The 23,655-nt window shown below is 38.7% G+C and overlaps 1 protein-coding gene across 1 annotated transcript in view; it reads left to right on the plus strand.

Annotated features, from left to right (window-relative positions):
* The window catches only part of MMRN1 (multimerin 1), a 46,915-nt gene that overhangs the window by 19,920 nt on the left and 3,340 nt on the right, over nt 1-23,655 (plus strand). Inside the window, exons 4-7 of the mRNA XM_074821426.1 lie at nt 5,148-5,246; nt 9,323-9,496; nt 14,356-16,335; nt 23,249-23,395. Coding sequence (XP_074677527.1) covers nt 5,148-5,246; nt 9,323-9,496; nt 14,356-16,335; nt 23,249-23,395 — 2,400 coding nt within the window. The remainder of the gene's footprint in view (nt 1-5,147; nt 5,247-9,322; nt 9,497-14,355; nt 16,336-23,248; nt 23,396-23,655) is intronic.

A 23,655-nucleotide genomic window follows, 5' to 3' on the forward strand; every position in this document is an offset into this window, starting at 1 on the left:
AGTACGGAGTTTGCATTCAGTGCATCTCTACTTTTGACCTTTTAGTTATTGAGTATTTCAGTGCTGGGGATGTTATATCCGGTCCTCTATTGAATAGTTGCTGTAAAATTCATCTATAGCACTGTGACTCCACTGGCATTCAGTTTCAGGCTCTAAGAATATATGATAAAATAATGTATCAACTTTGTTTCTCTCTGAATTGAGTGTGACTTTTGTTGTTTATTTCAACAGTGACTGAATTTTACTAGGTATTACACATGATCCCTGTATAATTGTACCCTTTTTTGACAGAACAGAGTGTTTTACCTCTGCCCTGGTGATCAAACATATGGCAACGTACTGTAGTTTAACATCTGTATAATAGCTATTTCTTTGCTGCTGGCCTTAAACAAGCTGCCCTTGAAAAATAAGATATGGCATCAGCATACATATTTTAGAGGAATGAATATTACAAGAAAGGCCATTAGATGTGGTAGGGAATTCAATCAGCAGTGGTAAAGTAGAGGCTGTGATTAAAAATTAATGTAGAGGAATGACGAGAAATCACTGTTATTCACATCCAGAAGGGAAATTTCAATGCTGAAGAGCCAGAACCTCAGCAGGCACAGAATTCTGTTCTGTGCAGCTGAGCGTGGAGTCAGATATTAACACGGGACACAGTCAGTCAGCAAGCCTGTCCAGTGAGCATGGATCAGATGTTTTAAAGGTTTGCTTTTAAAAAATGCAAACATTAGCAAAAATAGATTAAAAAATGCTTATTGAAGGGGTAGCCTATGGTTGATAAAATTGAAATGGCATCAAAACAACAGGCAAGCATTGACCAGGAAGAAAAAGCTGTATAACTCAATTGGTAGTGGCATCTGTGTAAGAATAAGAATAAAGGAAAATGTTGTCAAGTGTTACAGTAGCGGGTTTGAAATTACATCTCCTGGGTTCTATTTTCAAACCTCTTCTGGCTTGCTGAATAACTTGGGGAAGCCACTTATAATTTGCATACCCAAGTTTGCCCATCTAGAAAATTGAGATGACACTTATCTCACAAGGGCACTGCGATATTTAATTAATTAATGCTTGTAGAAGTACTTAAAGAGATTGGGATGAAAGGTGTTATGTCAGAAAGGCTCTTCTTCCCGCTTCTGGAATCCTGCCTCCCATGAGGAGCAGACCACCAGCACAAGCCCTGCCTGTATTATTCAACTCCCATGAAGAGATGTCAGCTAATGAACTTGAACAGTTGGGAGCCCAATAGCCTTGTCTTCAGGCACTCTGTTTCTACAATGGTGCGGGGAGAAACATTGTAAGCTCTGACTGGGGCTCTCCAGAGTCGCTGAGCCCTCTGTGGGGCCTCTCTGTACTTGATCTCCTCAACAACAGAACTGTTGAAGGGTTTCTGTGCCAAGTGAACTGGGGTATTCTGACAAGATGCTTTAGATCCTGGGAAGGCACTGTTAGTGTGGTGTGGGTTTGCTTGTAGCAAATGCTAATTCAGAACGCCTTCTGGTTTAGCTTTCTCAAACCAAGTGAAATCACACATAACCAGTTCAGTGTGATAGTCTAGGCAGGAGGACACACTTGTCACCATCTGATAGTTATTACTAGACAACTGTAAACCATATTTGGTAGCCTCATTGTAACTGCCTGGTTACAGACGCTTCTCAAAGTAACGTAGTAGTGAATGAGACAGCCTCTGGGAAAAGACGTGTTCAGATCACTATTTCTAACTTTATCTCCCATGTGGCAGCACATGACCAAATTGGATAAGACACGGATCCTAGTCCAGCATGGACAATGCAATTTTACAAGAAACTTTTTAAGAAGGGAAAAATGTAGACATAATTTCTTACAGGTGTCATGAAACAGCACAATATGGTCAATTCAACAAATAAAACATAACTATTTTGATTGGGGAATATCAAATGCTTAACGGGAAGCAAAACTGCTAAAATGAAAGGGCTTCTAAGTTCCCAGTTGCAAAGTTCGTGACATGTCACTTTTACTAAACACAGCTTAATTTTAACTTTTCATCCTTAAGCTGGAGAAAACAATGTGTGTGTAGTAGTGTCTGAGGGGAAGAAATCCTGATTTGCCCATGGACACATGGTCCCTGAACACTATATTATGTGTCACAAATGATTTCAAGAACTGGAAGATGCATCTTCAAATGTAGATCATGCTGTGTTGGAATTCAGCTTTGCTGTGGAGTGAGGCTGAGGTGACTTAATGTAGATGAATTCATTTCCATCTGCCCTGGCTGCGGCCTAGAACAAACTGCTAGTTCTCAGAGCTGCTGACAATGCCATAGCCATTGTTAGCACTGAATTCTCTCGCGTGGTAGTGATGTCATTTCTCCAGCAGATGGCTGTAAAATGTTCCACACAGGAACAAGCTCTATCCTCTGCGTGGGGTGAGCTGCAGACACAGAAGGTAGCAATTCACCTTGAAACACTGGGAATGGGAGGAAACTACCAAATTCCTCACAGGGATTCCCCTTCAGCCACTCCTGCTTCATCAAAAATATATTGAGAGAAAAAGATCCAATTTCCATATTTTTAATATTCCCTGAAATAATTTTGCACGCTGTGTTTAAAAATACATGGGACAATAAATTATACATCTAGGCCAATATATTCAATGATAGGAACCTAATGTTAAATTCCTATGTGCATTACCTGATATTCAGAAGTGCTGAGGACTCTGAAGCTCCTGGAGGAACTGGAAGAACTCATTGCTCAGCATTTTGAATTGCTGCTTTTTGATTGGTGTTGCTTTGTTATTGTAAATGGCACCTCTCAGGTGGGTCTAGCAGTCTAATTTTCATTTTATATTTTATCTTTTTAGATTAAACTGAGCATAGCATATCCAGTTTCTTAAAGGTCTCAAATGCGAGTCATTTGATGGCTATTTCTACCCTAAAGAGTGTATGTATTAGTTTCAGTCTAGTGCTCCCATCACATCTGCTATTCAACATCTAGGATGGGGAATTTCAGCTGTGGGACCAAGGAGCACATAAGACTTAATCACCAAATGATGTGTCAGAGTGGTTCCTTTGGAAAAGGACTGAGCCACACTGGAAGAATGATGTAGGAGAAGCTGTATTGCCAGTGACTCTTCTGAATTTGTTTCACAAATGAAAAGCCCTGAATTTCTAATGCTGCCTGAGAAGTACCTTTCCTATACAGTGATGAAATTTAATAACTGCACAATATGAGGTATTGTCTCTGAGTTGTGTGTGCATGTGCATCACTGGTTACAGTCCTTGCTGATTTTAGAAGCAGTCTGTGATGTACTACTGGCTTACTCCATTACGGGTTTTACTCCAACAGAGTGATACTATGTCCTGTGTCTTACAGGGATTATCTGAACAGTTTAAAGCATTAGTAAAATAAGCACACAGGGATAAATATCTATCCTTGAAACTCTAAAAGTGAATAGAACTGTAAGGGTTTGAGTATTCCACAATGTGAAGCTGTGAGTGGGGCAGGTTATTTAATAGGGAGGGTGAAAGATAAGTTGGATAGTATAAAAAAAAATCTGGTGTCTGTAGTACTAACAGTGGCAGTGAACGCATTTAGAACAACAGAAAGATCAGTAAATGAGAATAAAAGGACATCGATCAGCTGGTCTTTATCACAGGCAAGTAACTGACTCCCTTGTCATAGGTTATATCATCACATCACCACCTGATAAATCCTGTGTAACGAATTGGGCTGAATGCAAGTATTTAACTCCTGTCAATAACCATGCCACAGAAAGATAACAGAAGCTATTGAAATGATAACTGTTTGAGAATTTTGTATTTCTTATCAACCAATTTCAATAAATTCTATAAAACTTTAAGTCCATATGTTAACTTCCTTTGAGTTCCTATCCTAATTGTTACTTCCCCTTCTTAATTTACAACATAAAACAACTTAAACCATCTTTAAATGTAATCTATTGATCCTCACATATACTGTTAAGAGACTGATGAAACAGGGAATTTCTTGATTCAGCATTTTATTCTGTTTCCTTGGAAACTCACATTATGGCCAGACTAGGTTTTAATATTTGAACTGGAAAATAATGTCACCATACCCAAGTTATTCTGCTTGTACTGTACTAAAGACTGAAAATCACATCAGTGGCACATAAGTGTCATTCCTTAGATGTGCTCCAGCTGGAACAACATCCACTTCAAAGTGCTTCATGAACTGAGCAAGCATATAAAAATTGGTATGAATTTACACATGAATTTGCAACCTACTTTGTATTTATTTCATTTTTTTTAAACAACAATGGAATGAAAATGATACCATTAAACATAATGGCTGGAGAAGTAAGTCAGGAAGATGGAAATCTCAGTTCAGTTATCAGCTATCCTATCAGTTGTTCCCTACTTTTTGTGAGTGAAGGCACTTCACTTTTCTGGATCTCAGTTCTACCAAATGTAATATTGAAATAATAATAACGTTAGTATAGCTTTTTGCAAATTGCTTTGGGATCTTTGGGCTGAAATGTAAAATAAGCACAGAAAATCCCATTTGCCCTGCCCAGAGAAAATATTTACTAACATATCACCTTTGTGAAATTTTTTAATGTACGTACCAGTTGCAAATCTCGGATGATAGTTGTTGGAATTTGAGTATGTTTTGAAATTATTTTTATCTTTTGGGTGCTGCAACAATGTAATATCACCATTGCCTGTAGCGGGAAGATTTCCATGGTTGAAGATTTGTGTAATCTATCAAAAAAAAAAAGTTTCAACAGACCTGACTAATTTTGTAGCTATAAAAAAAAACTAATTATTTTTACAGCTGACAGTCTCTGTATTGTCTTTGTACAGCTGTTTTATATTGATCTAAAATATTTCTCCAGAATTTTTAGCCCTGGAGATTTCAAAATTCTGTTCATTATAGCGTAAGTTTTGACATTCCAGTATTAACATCAACCCCTGCCAGTCTCAGGAAGCTGTTTATAAGGCCACTGACTGTCTTCATCAGTGTGGTCCTACACTGTTATAGATGGACTAAGCAGATAACAAGAACCACTGCATATAATTAGGCTTTATTAAAGTTGGTATAGAATAGAGAGAAAAAGCAATTGTAGTGAATCTTGATTTTCATGTTCTGTGTTTCACTCACATCCTTTCCTTTTTCTCACTCTTTTAGCTCAAGAACAAGAATCACTTATACACAGCAACCAGGCTGAAAGCAGCAGAACTGTCAATGAGAGGACACCAGCAGTTCCTCAGGACAGCAGTGGGCCAGGTCAGCTGTTATAATTACTATCACCTCTAGCCCAGTCACTGACCATGAGACTCACTAAGATCGTTGCAAAAACAATTTCAGAAAAATCCCCATCTGCTGAAGCGACCTGAATGAGTTTCTACCAGTCATGGTTCAGCAGTACACTGCTCTGATAACGATAGGCAGGAGAAACTGAATTTAAAGGTACCAGTAGCTTAACGTTTATAGAGTGTCTTGTGACTAAACTAAAACCAGGAAAGTAATTCTGCAAGGAAATATTTGAACTATTGTATCACTGAGTAAAATAGATGAATTAGCAAAAAAAAAAAAAAAAAGAAAAAAACAAAAAAAGAAAAAAACCCCCAAACAACACAGCCAAAAAGCCTAAAACCAAACCTAGGAGTAGTATAGACCAACATTGGTCATAAAACAAAATGTAGTGATGTTAATTGTATTATCTGAATATGTGATTATTGTTATATATTTTCTTATAGAAATGGGTGCTTTATTCAAAATCAGTACAATGATGCTACAAACTTTTGCAAGGGTAGCTTAGGTGTGTTTTAAGCTACTCCGTCTAGAATGGTCAAATAGCTATGCAACACAGGAGCAGTTTACAGGTCTATACCACAGACGTTTGAGACTGTTTCTTATTACACTATTCATTTGCTCACTACTGTGTTTACTTCAACCTATCTGGACCATAATGTTTGGAACATAATGTCAGTGTTTTCTTGCAAGGGTATGTACAGACCTCAGCATTGTAGGAGCTAGTTAGTAACAACAATGCTTTTATTCAAATAGTGATCTACATTGAGAAGTTACCTTAGGTGACTGCTGCATGAAAAGCTTCTCCACCTCTTAATCTCTAGAATTGTGGGGTGTGCTTACTTCCCTTTATATTTATTTTCCATTACCATCTGTATGATTTAAAGTTTACCAGCACAAATGTTCCAGAAAATTAATTTCATAGTTGTCTGCATAAGTATTCATGGGAGTGGAATTTTATTCATGCCAGGCATGTTTGCACACTCACTAAACTGGGAGCAGAAACAATCAGTTTATCATATCATTCCAATTAACCATGAATTCAAATATTAAGAAACATTTGAATATATTTCAAATATATAAAGAAACATGAAAAGGTATCAATGATTTAGAAGTATTCAAGTAGTTGACAGACTATACTATATTGCAGTCTGTACCACCTGAAGGTGTATATGCCTTTGAGGGTATAGAGATGTTGGTAATGCAGAGTTATTTAGAAAGTCTGTATATTCAGAGAACTCCCAACAATCAGCATACTGTGTTTAAATAACAACAAAAGAACGATGTGAAACATGCTTGGATAAGGAAGTAGTTTGAAAAAATTATTCTCTGCTTGTGATACAGTCCCAAGCAATGAGTGAGACTGCATTTGTCAGGTAAATTTTTGGTGGCAAATTATATGCAAATTGTTTGGCAGTGTTCTCTACATACTGTCAAATGAGCTTGGAGTTTACATGGTGAGGAGCCAGAAGATGGACAAGATGTGAGAGTGTAATGGAAGAATGTTCTTTGAACATTCTTACTACCTCCCTTTTCTTTTGAATTTGTTGATGTTTCAAATATGGATGTCTACACTGGATTTTTGTATAATTATCTGCTGTAGCACTACTAATAACACTAATGTGTTATTGTCACTCACAGAGTTGGCCTAGATCCGAAAATATCTTATGTGACCAAATAATAAGATAAGCTATGTTCTCAGGTGTGTGTATTGCAGTTGTCGATATACTGCTCTGGTGCTGGTATATTCATGCATGCTGGGAGAACAGGATGTCAGAACCCAGACTGCCACAGGATTTTATGTACACTTGTATGTGCTTATGTACATATATGTGTTTTACTTTAAATAGTAATAGACAAATAGAAAAATTAGAAAACATAGGAGGGAGAGGGAAAGTCTGAATCTGGCATGGATATATAGAAAGCTATTTACAAATGGGAGTTCGGAGAAAGCTGTTGTCCCTTGGTGATATTGTGTGAGCAATGAAGTTTCCCAGTGCTGGAGGGAGGGAGGATGTTGTCTAGTAAAGCAGACAGGACTCATATGAAAAAGTGAGCTTGATCAATAGAGCGTTAAAACATGCCACTTCTCTTAGTAGGAATTCTGCTCTGAAGAAATAACTGAAAAATTGGAATCTCAGAGCTCCATGTTAATTGCATTTCAGTTATTTTTCAATCAAACGGGGTCAGTTTGGAAGGAGAGAGATACCTGTTATGGCTGCCAACCCTGCAAACATGACCTGGAGCCAGGACTAACTGCTCTGGACTGTCATTTCATCAGCAGCTGTCAGGACTCTACAAACCAGATTCTGTTTCCAGCTCCCACTATGCAGGCACGCCACTTATAAAGCTCGCTTTCAAGTTCGTCTATGCAGCTTGTCTTTCCCCTTCAGCAGAAAGTGACAGAAGCCAAACTAAAGAAGGCAGTGCACCCTGCAGGTTACTTATAAGTTTGGGTGACTATGCACAAGCCAGTAATGAATTTAAATCACTTTCTCATAGTAACAATTCAACCAGGAACAGAAGTATCCAGACCTGTCTGTCTGTCACAGACTAGTATTATGATGAAGAGTATTCAGACAAAGAAGATCCATCAACAGCTTGTCTCCACAGTGCTGTTAGGGAGAATTGCCAGGCTCTAAACTAGGTGGTTGAGTTATAAACACAATTTTGTGTCTGTGTAAGTAGACACCATGGGCAAAGTAAACATCTGGAGATGCTAACATCCTAACCTCAATCAGTCAGCCTTATTCACCAACTATGAATTTTACAACTCTCTACAGGAGACCATTCTCATGGGTGTTGGCATGCTTCATCTATGCTGACTGGTTGCACTTAGTGAATTTTCTGGATTTTCCCAAATGCTATCAAGTTAGATATGATACATTTATTTTTTACATACTATAATTTTGAAGAATAAAAGTCTAGTCAGAAGAATATGCCCTTTTACATATAACTTGCTTTTTTTTCTTGTAGCCTTTAGGCCCCTGTGCTTCTACATGATTTTTGATTATAACTGTTTACTGCCATGGAGAGCAAGAGACATTGATGCCATAATGAAAAGTGACATAAGGCCAATAGTAATACTGTAAATTTACACTAATAAATATTTGTGTGTACTGCCAAAGAATCTCTTGCATAACAGTTTATTAAGTCATAGTATGGCCTGAATCATGTAGAGTAATATATCATGAGTCTAAGGTAGGCCATTTAGACTGAATTGTTGAAGGAACTGAAGACATTTTGTAGCCCCACTCACAGGAATTAGAGCACTTAATTTTATCAACTTCTTCTGAAAATCCCAGATTAAGTCTCATTCCTGTCAGCTGTGAAACTCGGATGGCTAGCTAAGTCATGTGGAGTCTTAATCTACAAGACCAAGGCCTTCTTCACCACTATCTATCTTAAAAGCATCCAGCTAGGCTTTTTTACACCTGAAGAGACTACAAGTGTCAAGAAAAATTTAGGCAGGTTTTAAAATAAACTTGACTTCACAGGTTGAGCATCTTTTCTTAATGATAAACTAATGATTATTTCAAAGTCATTTATCTATTAGATGTTTTTCTGCCTTGCTGCTGTGTTGAACATTTTGACACCAACACTGAAAAGATGATGTATTTCTTCAGACACAAGCCTTGCAAATTCATTAAGTTATGTTATAAATGGGAAGTAAAAATCAATGCATTTGTGATTGTGTTAAAGGAGATCGACTAAATGAGAGTTAACTGAATACCCTGTAGGGTGCTAGGTGGAGGAAGAATGGTATTATGCTCATTAAAATATGCTAACCATTCAAAACACTTGTAGAATTATAAATACTTTATAATGGATACAGATGCTTCAGTAATTAGTTTCTGCTGTGCTGCTGAATGTCACTAATACATGATACATGACAAAAATCAAGATGATTCACTCACAATTAAAAATTCAGAAACTTTTCACTCCACTTCCAGCTAATGTCTCTCAAGTCAGTTACACTTTCTTCCCCCCTGCCCCCCCCCGTTTTAACAGTACTTTTTTTTTCCCTCTCATTTTGGTCTCTGATCAAGCGCTTACACAAAAAATGAATGAGAAGATTAGCAGCCAGGAGATGAAACTGACTTTTCTACAGAAGAAGGTTGACAGCATTACTGCTGCGATGAATGATGTGAGCAAGATGCTTTCTTCTCTTGAAGGCAAAATCAATGAAGATAAGGGCAGAAACTTCCAGTCTTTTCTAAAAGGTAAGAAAAATAAATTAATGTAATCACTCATCCAGTTAAAGGCACCAGGAAAAAAAAAAGCTGAAAACATTCATAGACTGTCCTATTCTATTGCACAACATTTATAGGGAGAACTCTTTTCTAGTTTCATTTCACAATAGAGGGATTTATTTATTTTGACATTTCTTATGGTGTCTTTTATAGTGACAAAAAATTATGTTCTTGGGTACTACATCGTCTGCATGGTAACTTAAGCCACTATCAAGACATTTTCATTTAATTAGAGCTTCTGCAAATATTCTTATCTTTGTTTTTTGTTTATTTATCTGACAGCTGCTAAAGGACACAGTATTTGCTTTGCTATCATGTCTAAGTAATATTCTTTAATACATAATTCACATATGCAGGGGAAACACATAATGCATTCTGTGGTTGTTGTATTTATAATATGGCAAACATTGCTGAATAATTTGCCTCTGATCATTTTAGGCTACCTTTGATAAACAGCTGTACTCAGGTTCAGTAGATGAGAAAGACACGTCTGGGCATCAGGAGGTTGGGCACACCCTCACCAGCAGTATTAGGCATCCATTCTTTGTGAATCCTGCAACAAGATCTGTTTGTTACCCAGCTACAAATGGTCCTTAACAAACAGATTGGGACCGAAGCTTTCATTTCCTTGATGTGCAATATTTTTCTCATTTTTCAGGAATTTTCACCAAACTGTATTATACACTTCAGAATCCAGAGGACTTTTCTATTGTTTAAAAATAGAATGATGGAACTAGAGCTCCTTACATTGAGATAAAACTAAATGAAACAATAAGTGCTTTTGTGTATCACTCAAAATTACCAAATGTGGTTCCATTTCTTGTATTTTCAGTCCCCTGTCTCCTGAGTTGCTTGTGCCACATGCTAGATGGCTCTCTTGTACCCTGGATCAAGTTTATCCCATCTTTTGCTCCGTGACCTGCTTTCACCTCTCCATATATTGCTAGATGGTATTCTTGACCTTTGGGCACACAATTAATTTGTCTTTGAATATTTCCCATTTCCCTTTTGCTCTCTCTTCATTCTTTTTTTTAATATTTCACTCGTTCTAGCTGTCATTTTCATGTTATTCCAAGAGGTCTTTTGCTGCATCCTGTGCTTCTGCTTCTCCATTCACACAGTCCAAGTCCTAATTAAAACGTGCAATACAAATACATTATTTCACACTTCTCTGCAAATGTGTTTCAAGTCTTTATTGTTTTTATCTGCAGTGCTCTATATTATACCTCCTTAGATGAAATCTTCAGTTGCTGGCTCTTTTTTGATTTATGTTCTCAATCTATCCCCTGATCAAGTAGCTCTAATGAAAATGCTGCTATCAACTACTTTCCTTGACTCTAATTATGGGCACTCCAATACAGGTTATTCTTGGCTTGTACATAGGTAAACAGCAGGAATGAGGGAAGGAGAGGAGAGAGAACAAGGTTAGTGTCTCTGTTGGCTTGTATATGTAATGTCAAAGGGCAACTGCAGTGTCTTTACAGGGAATATCAGTCAATCATAGTCCAAGTGGACAAAGAGCATTCTAAGGTAGCAGGAGTTGGAAGGATTTTCCATGTTGTCCTCTAACTTGGTACAGATTTGTGGTATAGGCACATCAGACTTCCTAAAAATTACTCGTAGAAGCTCACCTGAAGCAAAACACAACTTTCCAAACTACCACTGCCATCCTGAAGCAACATGCTTTCAAAGCACAATTAAGCCTGTAGTTGCTTCATGCTATTCAGACTTTCTTCTTGCCCTGCTTTCCCATTTTCTTCCCATGGTGCCTAGGCCCATTGCTCATATCCATTAATCCCCTCTTTACTTATCACAAAATTCTAATGGCTGCCTAGGTTTGTATCAGGGTTTGTTAAGGAGTGAGATCTGTTTCTGTGAACAAACAATTCAATAGTTTACAAAGTCTTTATTTCTTGGTTTCATCTGTGAATAGACATTGGTCCCACAAACCTGTCATCTGTTGATACAGGGCAACACTCACTGGAGTAACTGATATGCTGCTCTAATTTGATTAGGGAAACATGTTGTGCATTTTTAAAATTGTTTTCAGTGCTCAGGAGACTGTTCCTACTTTTTACTTAGAGAAAATAATTTGGTGTTCTCCCTTAATAAAATCTGCTTACTTGTTATTCTTTCTTCCTCCTTTCACTTTACACCAAGCCTTTTTATAGACTCCTTTTCTCTTCATTATTAAAATGTACAATCCTTTAAAAATGAACTCAACAATGGAGTGTTAATCACTTCCCAATCAGAAATGTCATTTATATATAACCTTAACTCAGTCTCCTGTGTACATACATTTATTTTGCACATGATTCTTCACATAATTGAAACTGCAAAGGGAGTATATGTTGACACAATGTAATTGCACACTTTGAATTTCAGCCAGGGAGTTAAAATTAAAATTTATAATCTCATAAAAAGTGCAAGAGGTCTTTAATGTTCACAGGTAGTTCGAACATTTCTGTTTCAAAATGAGCAACAGAGAAACTGAGTTACATCCATGAATGTACTCATATTCTCAGATCAAGCTTAAGAATATACCTAACTGTCACCTACAGCACAAGTTTAGGTCAGGTCTTTCTGTGGAGAAATGGGCTCCCACAGCCCCTGGTGAACTTTGGAATAGCACTTGCTTACCAAGTACCTAGTTGTCCTAGACAGCAAGTATGGGAGAGAAACCCAAAGCTGTCTGTTTTATCAGGTTCTACCCCCTTAATAACAAGAACACCTGAAAACTAAAGCTGAGCTTCATACAACACCTGCAATCCAACTAGAGTAAGAATGGGAGAAAGTGAGGCTGGCAGTTTCTCGGATGTCACAGAAAGAAAAGGCCAGTACAGATCCTGTGGAAGACTTCTCGCAACAGGATGGTCTGTTACCAAGATTTGTTGCCGAGATGAAGAAATCTAATTAATTCCTCACAGGAGATGTAGAGTAACCTTGTTTGTTTCCACAGCCATTAACCTTTTCTTTACAGCTCATTGTGCCTCTTAAAGCACAGAACATTTTTCAACATCATAAAGTAACCTGACCGAAACATGAGTTACAATGGTTTCTGTACATGTCAGTTATTTCACTCTTGGTTCTTATCTTGGTTCTTCCTCTCGGCTGCCAGGACATACTTATTCCCAGGTATCTTAGTGTTTTTCCTTCACTGAAGTTCACTGACAAAGCTCTGTGTGTAAGTGCACATTCACATGCACATTCATGTGTATACATCTGTCCAGTCACTTGCTGTTCAAGTAGTAAAAAGTAAAATAATAAAGACCATCTCAGTATTATTACTTTGTTGGTTTTCATATTTTGTATTAAAATTGGTGTGACATCTGTGACCACAGTTGGCAGTAATTGAGTTTATTGCTTAGGAAACTTCACTTTTTATTTCTGAAGTGGCTCTTTGCTAGACTGGCAAACTTATTGCACCTACCTATTATATCCTGCCTTGAAAAAAATCACCATCTGAACAAGTAACATATTTCTCCCCTATGCATCAGAGGTGTTTACTGTTGACTGAGACTCATTTATAGTTCATAAAAAACCAAATATTATCAACTACTTTATCTCCATTTCCAGCTGAAAACACACGCACAATTCCAATTACTCTCCTGAATAGAAAAAGCACTGTGCTTCTCTCCTTGCTGAACAAAACCATTTTTATTTGGAATCCTTTTGCACCCCTGGAGCCCAAAGTTGCATTGGATTTCATGGGTCTGATTTCCTGCCATTTTACTGCTCTTGCTGAGAATGTACTTTCAAATCAGGTTTCAGAACATACCTTGCTGTTTTAGAGATGAAGCAATAAAATCCAGGGTATAGAAGTAATTGAGAGGAAAATAGAGGAAGGCAACAGCAAATTTCTGCCTTTATCAATACAGTTTTAATCAGAGAACTGATGGTCATCAAGGCATTGTAGAGGTTGAAGGGTTTTAACCATTATATCACAAGCTGGCTGCAGGTGTTCATAGAGTTTAGAAAAACATGCAAAGAACACTTCAGTATTTTAGCCGGACATAGGGGCCACCTTTGGAAAACAAATTAAAAAAATCCTTCTAATCTCACACCAGAGTAGAACTCTAATGAATTCAAATACATTACACAGCACTCTTGATGAACACTATTTTATGACTGCCTTAACCCATCTAAGGTTATACAGGGGACATATTGATGTTATTCACAGGATCAGAATTCCCACATATTCACCTCTGCCTAGTGCTTTTCAGGATCAGTATTCCTGGAGCTATATAAAGAGTTGTAGTATGCAAGACTAAAGGTTTGTACCCTTAAAATATCTTCCTTTTGCAGCAGTTGTCACGTGACTAATTTTAAATGTTCAATAAGACTATTCATTTTACTACTTTCTCACTATAGTGTGTAGTATGATCACTGAGCACATACAATACAATAGAAGGACACTTCTTGACCATAATGATAAAGTAGGTGTTTTTTCCTTACTTTCCCAGTGGAGAAAAGAAACATAATTTTCTTATGAGCAAGGCACAAAAGCACACTGATCTCATTTCAATGCTCAGAAACAGCTTCACTAGGAGATCAAAGTTGATACCACATGCAGAGTCTGAGTTTGCCCTTTCAAAATAATAGCAAAACTCCCATTGATTTCAGGAGAAACAAGGATGAGTCTTCAAATGCTATTAGCCATCCTCTACTTTCCTCAGCTTTAAATTTTGCTCTGTGGGTGGGTAAATTGGAGCAAGGATGTGTGTGATTCACTTCTGTACAACACTGTATTTGCTCATGTTGTGGAAAAAACTTAGATGTTGCTAACACAATTGGTTTGATTGTTTCCATATTTCTCCTTTTTCTCAAAGGTCTCAAATCCAGAAGTATTAATGAATTAGTCAAAGACATTGTCAGAGAACACTTTAAAGTATTTCAAGGTGAAATGCAAGAGAGCATGGCTCAAGTTTTCAAGACTGTGTCTAGTTTGTCAGAAGATCTTGAAAATACGAAAGAATTAGTCAAGCATTTGAATGAAACCCAGCAAAAATTTGCTCAGGAGAAGGACAGTGGGCCAACAAAGCTTGACATTCTGGAGCTGAAGAGTCATATGGTGCAGATGAAAGAGGAAATGACCCTCGCTTGTGACAAGCCTATGAAAGCTTTACAGGAAAAGCAGAAATCCTTGGAAGACAACTTGAAGCATCAACAGTCAAGAAGTATCATTTATTATGAATCTTTAAATAGGACTCTTACTGAAATGAAAGATGTTCATGAACAACTGTTATCAGCTGAACAGTCTTCAAACCAAAATATCCCTTCAGCAGATAAACTCATGGAATACAACGTTACAGAGTACATGTTCACACTGCATGAGAAAGTAAAGAAACAAGGCATGATGGTGCTGCAGATCTATGATGACTTAAGAGTCCAAGATAGCAAGATCAGCAACCTCAGTCTTGCACTGGAAATTCAGAGAGACTCTGTTCTGGGGGTCTGTGATGACATGTTGTCAGAGAGCAGAAGGGATTTCCAAACACAGCTGGCAGCAACCCAAGAGAATGTGCTTGTCCTAAACAAAAGTCTCTCTGACCTGATCCTTCCATTGGACAATAAAATGGACAAAATGAATGAACAAATTAATGATTTATGCTATGATATGGAGATCCTGCAACCCCTGATTGAACAAGGGGTACCTTTTAGTCTCACTTCAGAGTATGAACAACAAATCCATGCTGAAGAAATCAATGAGAAGCTTGAAAACCTCACTGCTGTTGTTAACAGAATGATTTCTGCAATTAAGGAGCTTTCCAAAACTCAGGAAGGACTTAAAAATGAATCTCAGGCTTATCAGGAACTGTTTGAGAGTCGTGTTAATGAATGCTCCGTGGAAATAGAAGATGGATTAAACAAGACCATGATAGTAATAAACAGCGCTATTGATTCTATTCAGGATAACTATGTACTGAAAGATATGCTACGTGCTCTAAGAAATGAGACTGAAGTCTGCTGTGGCAGAGCTGAGGAACTGGAGACCCTCCTGGCTTTCATTCCTCAGTTCCAACAGTTGAATGAATCCCTCTGGACACTACTCATTGGCAAGAAGTATGAATTCACTTCACAAGTAGTGCCATCCCTTGCTGATCTTCCATACGAGGAGTCTGACAAAAATATCCTCCACAATTTCAGACGAGTTTTCTATATTTTAAATGATACGTCATCAAAAGTGGACAATCAACAACAAGATATCAGCCGCCTGGAAGAAAAACTATTTGACTCTGTGGAGGAATCAAAGGACCATGAGGTTCGCCTTCTGAATGTGGAGTCAAAAATTTCTAAGTTTTTGGCAAACAACTGTGTCTCACTGAAAAAAACCAAAGCTGCCTCGACAGAGAAAGAACAAATGGCCTCACTTCAGCTCCAGACACTGAGTTCCAGGATCAAGGCCCTGGAAGCCAAGTCGATCCGATTCTCAAACAGCATTCCGCTTCTGAACAAGACCGCTCATGAGGCCTGGGGGCTGTGTCAGGATACCAACAGCAGCATCCAAAAAGTGAATGCGAGTATACCTGTGCTAATTAAACTTGCTCAGCCAGATATACCCCTGCTGCAGAGAGGCCTCAAAGAGCTCATTGAATCTGTGCTTGAAATAAAAGCAGGATCTATCTTGACAAATTTAACGCAACATGTTGACATATCGGTGACAAATGCAGTGAACAACATCACCAAACTCCAGAAGCAGGTGAAACCGGTTATAAAGAAACCAGCTCCAGCTAAAAAAGGAGCAGTAAACATCACCATGAGCCTGGCAAGCCGAAGTCAGAGGAACGCAGATAATACTATAGATCCAGGTAATGCATTTTACTCTACTAAAAATTAGGGTCTTTGTAATAGCGGCTTATGTAACCATTGTGATGAACTGAGGGAGTGGAACTTGACTGATGGTGAATAAAAAGTCCAAAGACTGCCATAAAGAGTGTTTCAGAGGAATCTGAGGTTACTCTAGTCTCTTGCTTACAGGAGAATTTACTTTTCTTATGAGACTGAACAAAGGCATCTAGAAGCTCCGTTTGATTTTCCTTGATAAATTCACATCTGATCAGTTTAAGATATATGTGCGTGCAGACACTCTCAGCTGAGAACCTGACCTTTCAAATGTAACTAGCGATTTAGACAAAATCTAAACTACAAGAAATTTGTGCCTGCATCTCAGTGAGCAATTTCAGTAAAAAAACATACAAGCTAGAAGAGAAATCTGGAGTTGCATCAGTACTTTGCAGTGTCAGTGGGGATGAAAAGTATCAAAAACCTGAAGCAAATGAATATACCTGATGACTGCAATGAGACTTTTGCCAGATCCTTCAGTACTTCATCGAGATTATTAATGCAGTTATAATTACAATAGTGTGTTCTTGCAGAATCAGGAGCCCAGCCAATAAAGTAGGTTTGACTTGAGTCCATCTGGAGAACAGCTCAGCTGGCTAGGAGCTGCCGTTCTTAAAAAGGACATTTTGAGTGTGATTCGCTTCTGAACTTAAATTTAAACGTCATGTGAAATGAATTCATATGTATGAATTTGCAGAAATACAAACTCTGAGTTATGACTTTTGGAATCAGACTTGAGTGAAAATCAATAACACAAGCTAATATTTTATGGACATATAATTTCTGGGAAAATACCAAAAATCAAAAGTGGTTAAGTAACTAGAAATTCTCAGAAGACTCTAATTCATGTTAAAATAAGTGAGACAGATTCCTAAATGACAGATGTTCAGATACTTCTGAAGACCCAGAACTAAATATTTTCTGTAAAACCTTCTTAAACTTATGAACATTTCTGAATGATATTTGGTCCCTATTGTAAGCAGATTTAGGGGTAGTAAGAGCTACCACTCTTGTTCGTGTGCTAAGACCATGAGCAATCTCCTTTTCCCTCTCCCTCTCCATGCCTTTTCCCTTCCTTTCCCTCCCTCCCTCCCTCCTTCATCTCTTTCTGTCCTAGATACAGCAGTTTTCAATATCGATGGAAGGGATCCTTTTTAAAGCCCTGGTCCCATCAGTAGCTTGGCTTTGCTGGAAGCCATCCCCACTGAATGATTTCAGTCCTTGGTTCTCTTTTCAGTTAGAGAGGACACACAGCTATTCCAACAGGCAGTCACACTCAAAAATGCACCAAGATTTGCTAGATTTTTACTACAAAGTAATATGAATATTCTGATATTAAAACTATCAATTCTTTCTCAGTTATTTCTGTTTTCTGCCTATTTCTGCCACTGCACAGGATGGAAATTCAAAACCTTTGTTCACAATTAAAATTAAGGGAAAATGAGATATGATGCCTTTGATCCTTCCCAAGTCTTCTACTTTGTTGGAGAATGTCACTAGTGCTACTGGCCTGGAGCACAGGAAGCTGCCAGCTGCTCTGTTTTTTACTCCACATTAATTCATTAATGTCTTTCCTATTTATTATTTATCTCATGCTGAATTTTAACACGTAGCTTGCTTGATAACATTGGATGTATTGCTCACTCTTACAGAAAGTGCAGATCTTTGCAGATGTTGAAAGGCCCTATTTTTAAACAAGGTTTCTACATAGCAATGTTTATGCAGACTTTTTCATCGGTAATGAGTTTTTGCACTCGGTGATATTCCTTGCCTGGCAAAGTCATATATTACATTTCTGTAAGTTAAAGAAGTAAGACCAGTATCCTAATTAACAAGTATCCGTCTTCTGCATGGGTAGATTTTACTTCTCCAGGAAAGCTTTTTCTCCCTAAATTCTGGGAGACCATCCTGAGGTATATGCTGACTCTACTAAAGTTTCTAGAAGAAACCCTAAGGCATAACTGGCTAATTATAAAATGTGTTTGATCTTGGATCATCTTTTTCAATTCAAAAAGATTAGAATAAAATCCTAGAAAGAGGTGAATGACACTTCTCATTGATTCAAATGTGTTCAATGTTTGATCCTACTCTAACAGATTGGGATTTTCATTGATTTTAATGTGTTCAGGATTTGGCCCTGACGTAATACTTTCCTCAGTAGTTATTTGAAATCAAGGGGAAACAATGTGAGTTTGCATTGTGTATTCAGAGACTGTGTTTGGAGACTTCCCATATTGTGGAATGAACAAAAGAAAAGGTTTATGTCAGCTAGAGGCTGCAATATGTGTAGGAGGGACGAAAAATCTTGCACTTTAGCTGATACTAACTGTAATGGCAACCTGGGGTGAAAAAAAAGTGGTGGTCTTGACAGATTCAGGTATCTAATGTAGGCGAGATGACAGCCTTTAAAGAAAAAATATGCAGCAAACTATTCACTAGTCTTTGTTATGGATTATGTCTGGTCCTACTTTCCAATGCACTGTTCTACTGCAGAAATGTGTGATGCAGTGTGAGGGCAGCTTAGCTCAGTTCCCATTTTCCCATTGTCATTTAGTGCTGTGTCTGTTCTCTAGAGAATCTAGAGGCTGCTGTGCTTTCCAGCGATGAATGCACTCTCCTGTTGCATGTCTTGTAGTAGTTGTGGTTTTGCTTTATCCAAATTGTGCCACTGTCCCATCAACATGAACTGAGAGTGCAGCTGTGTTACATTTATGTACTTAAAACAGTGCATCTGTGTAAAAGAGAGGTAATTTCCTTCTCATTTTCTGTGTCTTATTTCTGATTTTGTTTTCACATGATTTCTGACTCCTAAGAGAGCAAGCTTCCATTGTTGCTTTATCATTTAAACCTGCAGTGAAATTAACCTATTTAAATGTTTTCTGTCTTGTGTTTTAATTGCACAAGTCTGATGGTTATTCTAGTTCAGTTTGATGACATATACTTCAATTTTGCATATTTAGTCTTTAGACTAATGGGTAGATAAAACTGTTTCATTGTTTTTAATATAGTGATCCTGAAATCATCACACTGGAAGTAATAGATATCTCTGCTTAACAGAGAAGCAGAGTTGCCAGAGTCAAAGTAGCTCAGATTAGTTTTGACAATCTGCCCCCACCCAAAATTGGAGAGCACAGCTGAGGCACCTCTCCTCCTTGCTTTTTGCCCAAGAGCACCACAGGTGAACTTTTGTGTTGTTGTTTTGTTTTGTTTTTCACCACAAACACCCTACACAGCACTTACACCTGAATTCCCTGTCAGGGCCCTGAGTTCACCGATTGCCTTAATTGCCCCGGGCATCCTGACCTAGCCCCCAGACTGCACACCCTGCCCATGGGCCTGGGATGCCTGTTTTAGCTCACGCCAAAATCCCAGGCCTTTTCAGTCATGCTGAGCTGTGACGGACCCTGGTTACCATGATCAGCCTGCCTCCAGGTGAGGCGCCAGCCCTTCTGTCACTCTCAGTTCCTGAGTGCTGGCCCTGCTGGGGCTGTCTCTCTCCCGCTGCTCCCTGGCACTCCTCGCATCTAGGCTACTGGGGATGCTCATCGCTTTCATCACTGTCAGACTGAGACCGCTAAGCCAGAGGTGGTTAATAATCGTAGACTGACAACCAGTCTGTCCCTGTGTGAGCAGGGTGGTTTAGTAGATTCCCAGGCTCTTCCAATCTCCCACGCTTCCTGAGAGACAGTTACTGATAACTAAATATCGAGAAAACATTTGTGCATTACTTTCTGTTCAGACATTTCCAAATTGAACCACTGGAGTCACTTCTTTCCATAAGGAGACCATTAAATTGCCAAATATTTGATTTGCTTCTAAACAACACCCCAGTAGATACTGACAGAACTTCATTATTTGTTTGAAGATTTGTTTGTACAGCATTGGCAGTCTATTTCCCAAAGGAGCTTCTGGCTGCTTGCCCTCCCGAAGAGTAGCAAAACTCAGCATTAACTGGCTCTCCTCACTCCTACCACACTGAGTGTAAATAACAATGGCATTCAGTATATTCTCTGCTATTAATAGCTGCAATTTAAGCCTTTAATTTAATTTATAAACTCTCTCTCTTTTATTCATCTACACTACTAAGTTGTGAAAGATTAATTAAAAATAGGATACGTACTATAGTAGGAAATCCTTTCCTAACTTGAACCTCTTGGCATCTTTACCCCAAGCAGAGAATATGGACATAGTGTCTCAGGCTGCCCTTCAGCAAGGAAAAATAAAAAGGAAATCCTGGGCAGAGGGGAAGCCTCATCCAGAATTGACAGCAAAAACATGCTATTGTAAGATCCCATGGAAGTTACATAGTCACCCACTCAGTGGAGATCTAGGGCATTTGCCTTTTACTCTGAAAATCCTAACTTGACTTGAATCTCTTTGCAGCTTCTCCTAGTTCTAGCAAATGGAGCAGGCTCCCCAGCTACTGTTAAGCAATGCTGCACCTGGAGTGTTAATTTATTGTAGGTAAAGCTATGTCTGAATTTGATTTAACTCCAGGGTTAAGTTCAAGCAAAATCATCCCTCAGCAGACTGTTAAAACACTAGTGTCATCTCATTATCATTTCCTTTCTGTGATCTTTTTCCTGTTTCTTGGATTTACTTCTTGTTTATGATAAGCAGAAGCCAATTAACAGAGAGGCTGCCGTGTTCTTACACAAAGCTTTTGTATTTTGGGAATATGATACAGTCAGCACAATCAGCTGTTTTCCTTCCTTTTCTGCTTTCCTTTCACACTTGGTAAATATGTGGATGCTTGGTAAATATGAGTGAAAAATAACTTCAATTAAGTGTGCAGCAAAACTATTATCTGAGTAAGAAAAACATTATTTCCTCATGTCCAGTTGCCTGTGCTGTGACCCCAGTCATGACAGTCCTAAATTGCTTTATTTCAGGCATTATGGGATGGACATTATTTTCTGTGAAAAGAATTACTGTAGTGTTTTTAAGTCCATATGCTCCATCAGTGCAAATTCAAGTGGCACTGTACAGTGTGCTTTAGCATTCTGCTCGCTGAACTAAAATTTCTCACAGAAATAGTTTGCCTTAATGCAGCAGTCTGTGAAATGGCTGGATGGGAATCTGAAGATAACTGTGGGTATTACTGAAATATCTATGTGAAGATCTGGTTCAGCGTTTCCCTGCCAATAGGTAGACCCTTTTATGAAAGGCTTTTTCAGTTCCCACCTACTAATCTAGATTTACCATCACAGGACTGTGTGGAGTTCTCTTTCCAGAGCTCTGCTGGTCATTCCTGGCAATGAAAAGGTTCATTTTCTAAAACATCTAACTTTTATTTGACCAAGGCAAGAAAAAGGAAGAAAGCATGACTTGGAAATGCTTTCTGTTCAGAATTTTTCATAGCAATATTTAATTTTTAATGTGGCCTGAGTGTTCTTCTCCCCAAACTGCTATGACAACACATCATACAATTACACTCAGTAGCTGCTGTCTCAGAGCTCAGCAGCACTGGACTGACAGATTTCTCTGTATCGGCTGGGCATGATTGGGCCAGCTCATACATAGTCAGGAAGAAAGGCAAGGACATCCTCAGTGAGGGTGCTCTGCAAAACCACCTGTTTGGTATAATTTGTGTTGCTTACAGTATAAAACTTTTATAACAATCTTGGCAGATATACTGGAATTGAGTTATTTATGGGCAAGGACAAGTACTGAAAGTGGTTTGAATAGCATTTAAGATCTTTCCTCACCAGTAGCCAGACTCTCCTGCAATGGTTGTGACACATCTGGGTGAGTAATGTTGGACAGGACAGTCCAACCTATACACCAGCAGTACAAAATCTGTGTTTTGATAAATGCCCAAGGATAAGTTGGCTCTGTTCAAAAAGAGCAGCCTTCCATGCCTGCACTAGTGAAACCAAACCAAAGCACAGATTTGCCTGAACCAGCAGGAAAACATTTCTTTTGTCTCACCAAAAGAAGGAACTAAAACTGGATATGTCAGTATTGTCTCTTCCAAGTTTGCTGTTTGTTTCTGAGGGGCTCCTGTGGTATACCCAGCTCCAAGCCTCTCTCAACACATTCCCATTGTTAGTAAAGATTAATTAGCTGGTCCAACATATTTCTTTAATCATGATTGCAGACAGCCTGATTTTTACTTGTGTCTTGTTTTGATGTAGTGTCTGAGGGCTACCATACAGAAAGGAAAGAAGGAGGGCTGCAGGTGTCCGTGTCAGGCTGTGGCAAGGAGGGGTGGGTTCTCAGCCCCACCATCTCCTTATGAGCATGAGTATCCTCCAGAATGAATCTGTCCTAAGGAGCACCTGTAGGGCCACCCTGCCTTAGATTATTATGGAAAGACTTGCATAGGGAACAGCAGAAGGAGAATTTCCTAATGCTTGGCTGTAGCCAGGCTTTGCTGGCTTTACACCTGCATTGCAGGGAGGAAGGTCATTAAATTAAGGAGGACGGGAAGGGAGAAATGAGCAAGAAAAGGTTGGTGTTTGTTGATGGGGATTTCTTGGACTGTACAATCACAACTGTTCAGATATCCCAAACTTTTGATGATTCTTCTAACGTTTGTTGAGTGAGATGCTCTAAAGAAGTTAGATTTGTAGTATCTTTCATCTTATTACATGTTCTTGACCGTCTGAGACAAGCAGAACTCAGCATTTATAGGTAATTCTGAGTATCTTGGCTAGCTGAGGGTATGCTGTGTTCAGGCAAAGAGGGAGGCTGGACTAGCAAAGGGTCTGAACAGCCTGGACAGGATCTGAAGTTGGCCTTCACACAGAACGTCAGCAGAAATTCCACTGGCTTTATGAATTGACAAAGAGGCTTTCCAAAATATTGAAAACTTGAAAGTGTCACTGTAATGACATTGCAACTGGGGTGATTGGTTTTCTTCCCTCTCTATCACAGGGCAGTATTCAGCTTGTGCCAGTTCCCCGTGCCAGCATGGAGGAACCTGTATCAACGACAGACAGAGTTTTATTTGTGCTTGTCGCCACCCCTTTGGAGGAGTCAACTGCAGTATGAAGCTGGTGAACGACAATTCTCTGAGTGTCGGCAAGTAAAGAATTTAGTAGCGCAATATGCTAGCAGTACGGGCCTCTGCCCCAGGGCCTAATTAGAGAGCGTTAGCTGGTCAAAGGTCTCACATTTCACTTTAATGAGCGCAAACTCAAGTAGTAGTGTCCTGTGTTTTGGTGCTGAAGACATCAATCCCCGTGGGTGACTCATGATCTCTTTCTTTAATATGACCAGACGATGGGATTAAATTGGGCTGGGACCAGCCGTAATAACTGGAAAGCTCCCTGCTGAATTGT

This window comes from Strix aluco, chromosome 4 (assembly GCF_031877795.1).
Source record: "Strix aluco isolate bStrAlu1 chromosome 4, bStrAlu1.hap1, whole genome shotgun sequence".
In the NCBI taxonomy this organism is placed as follows: Eukaryota; Metazoa; Chordata; class Aves; order Strigiformes; family Strigidae; genus Strix; species Strix aluco.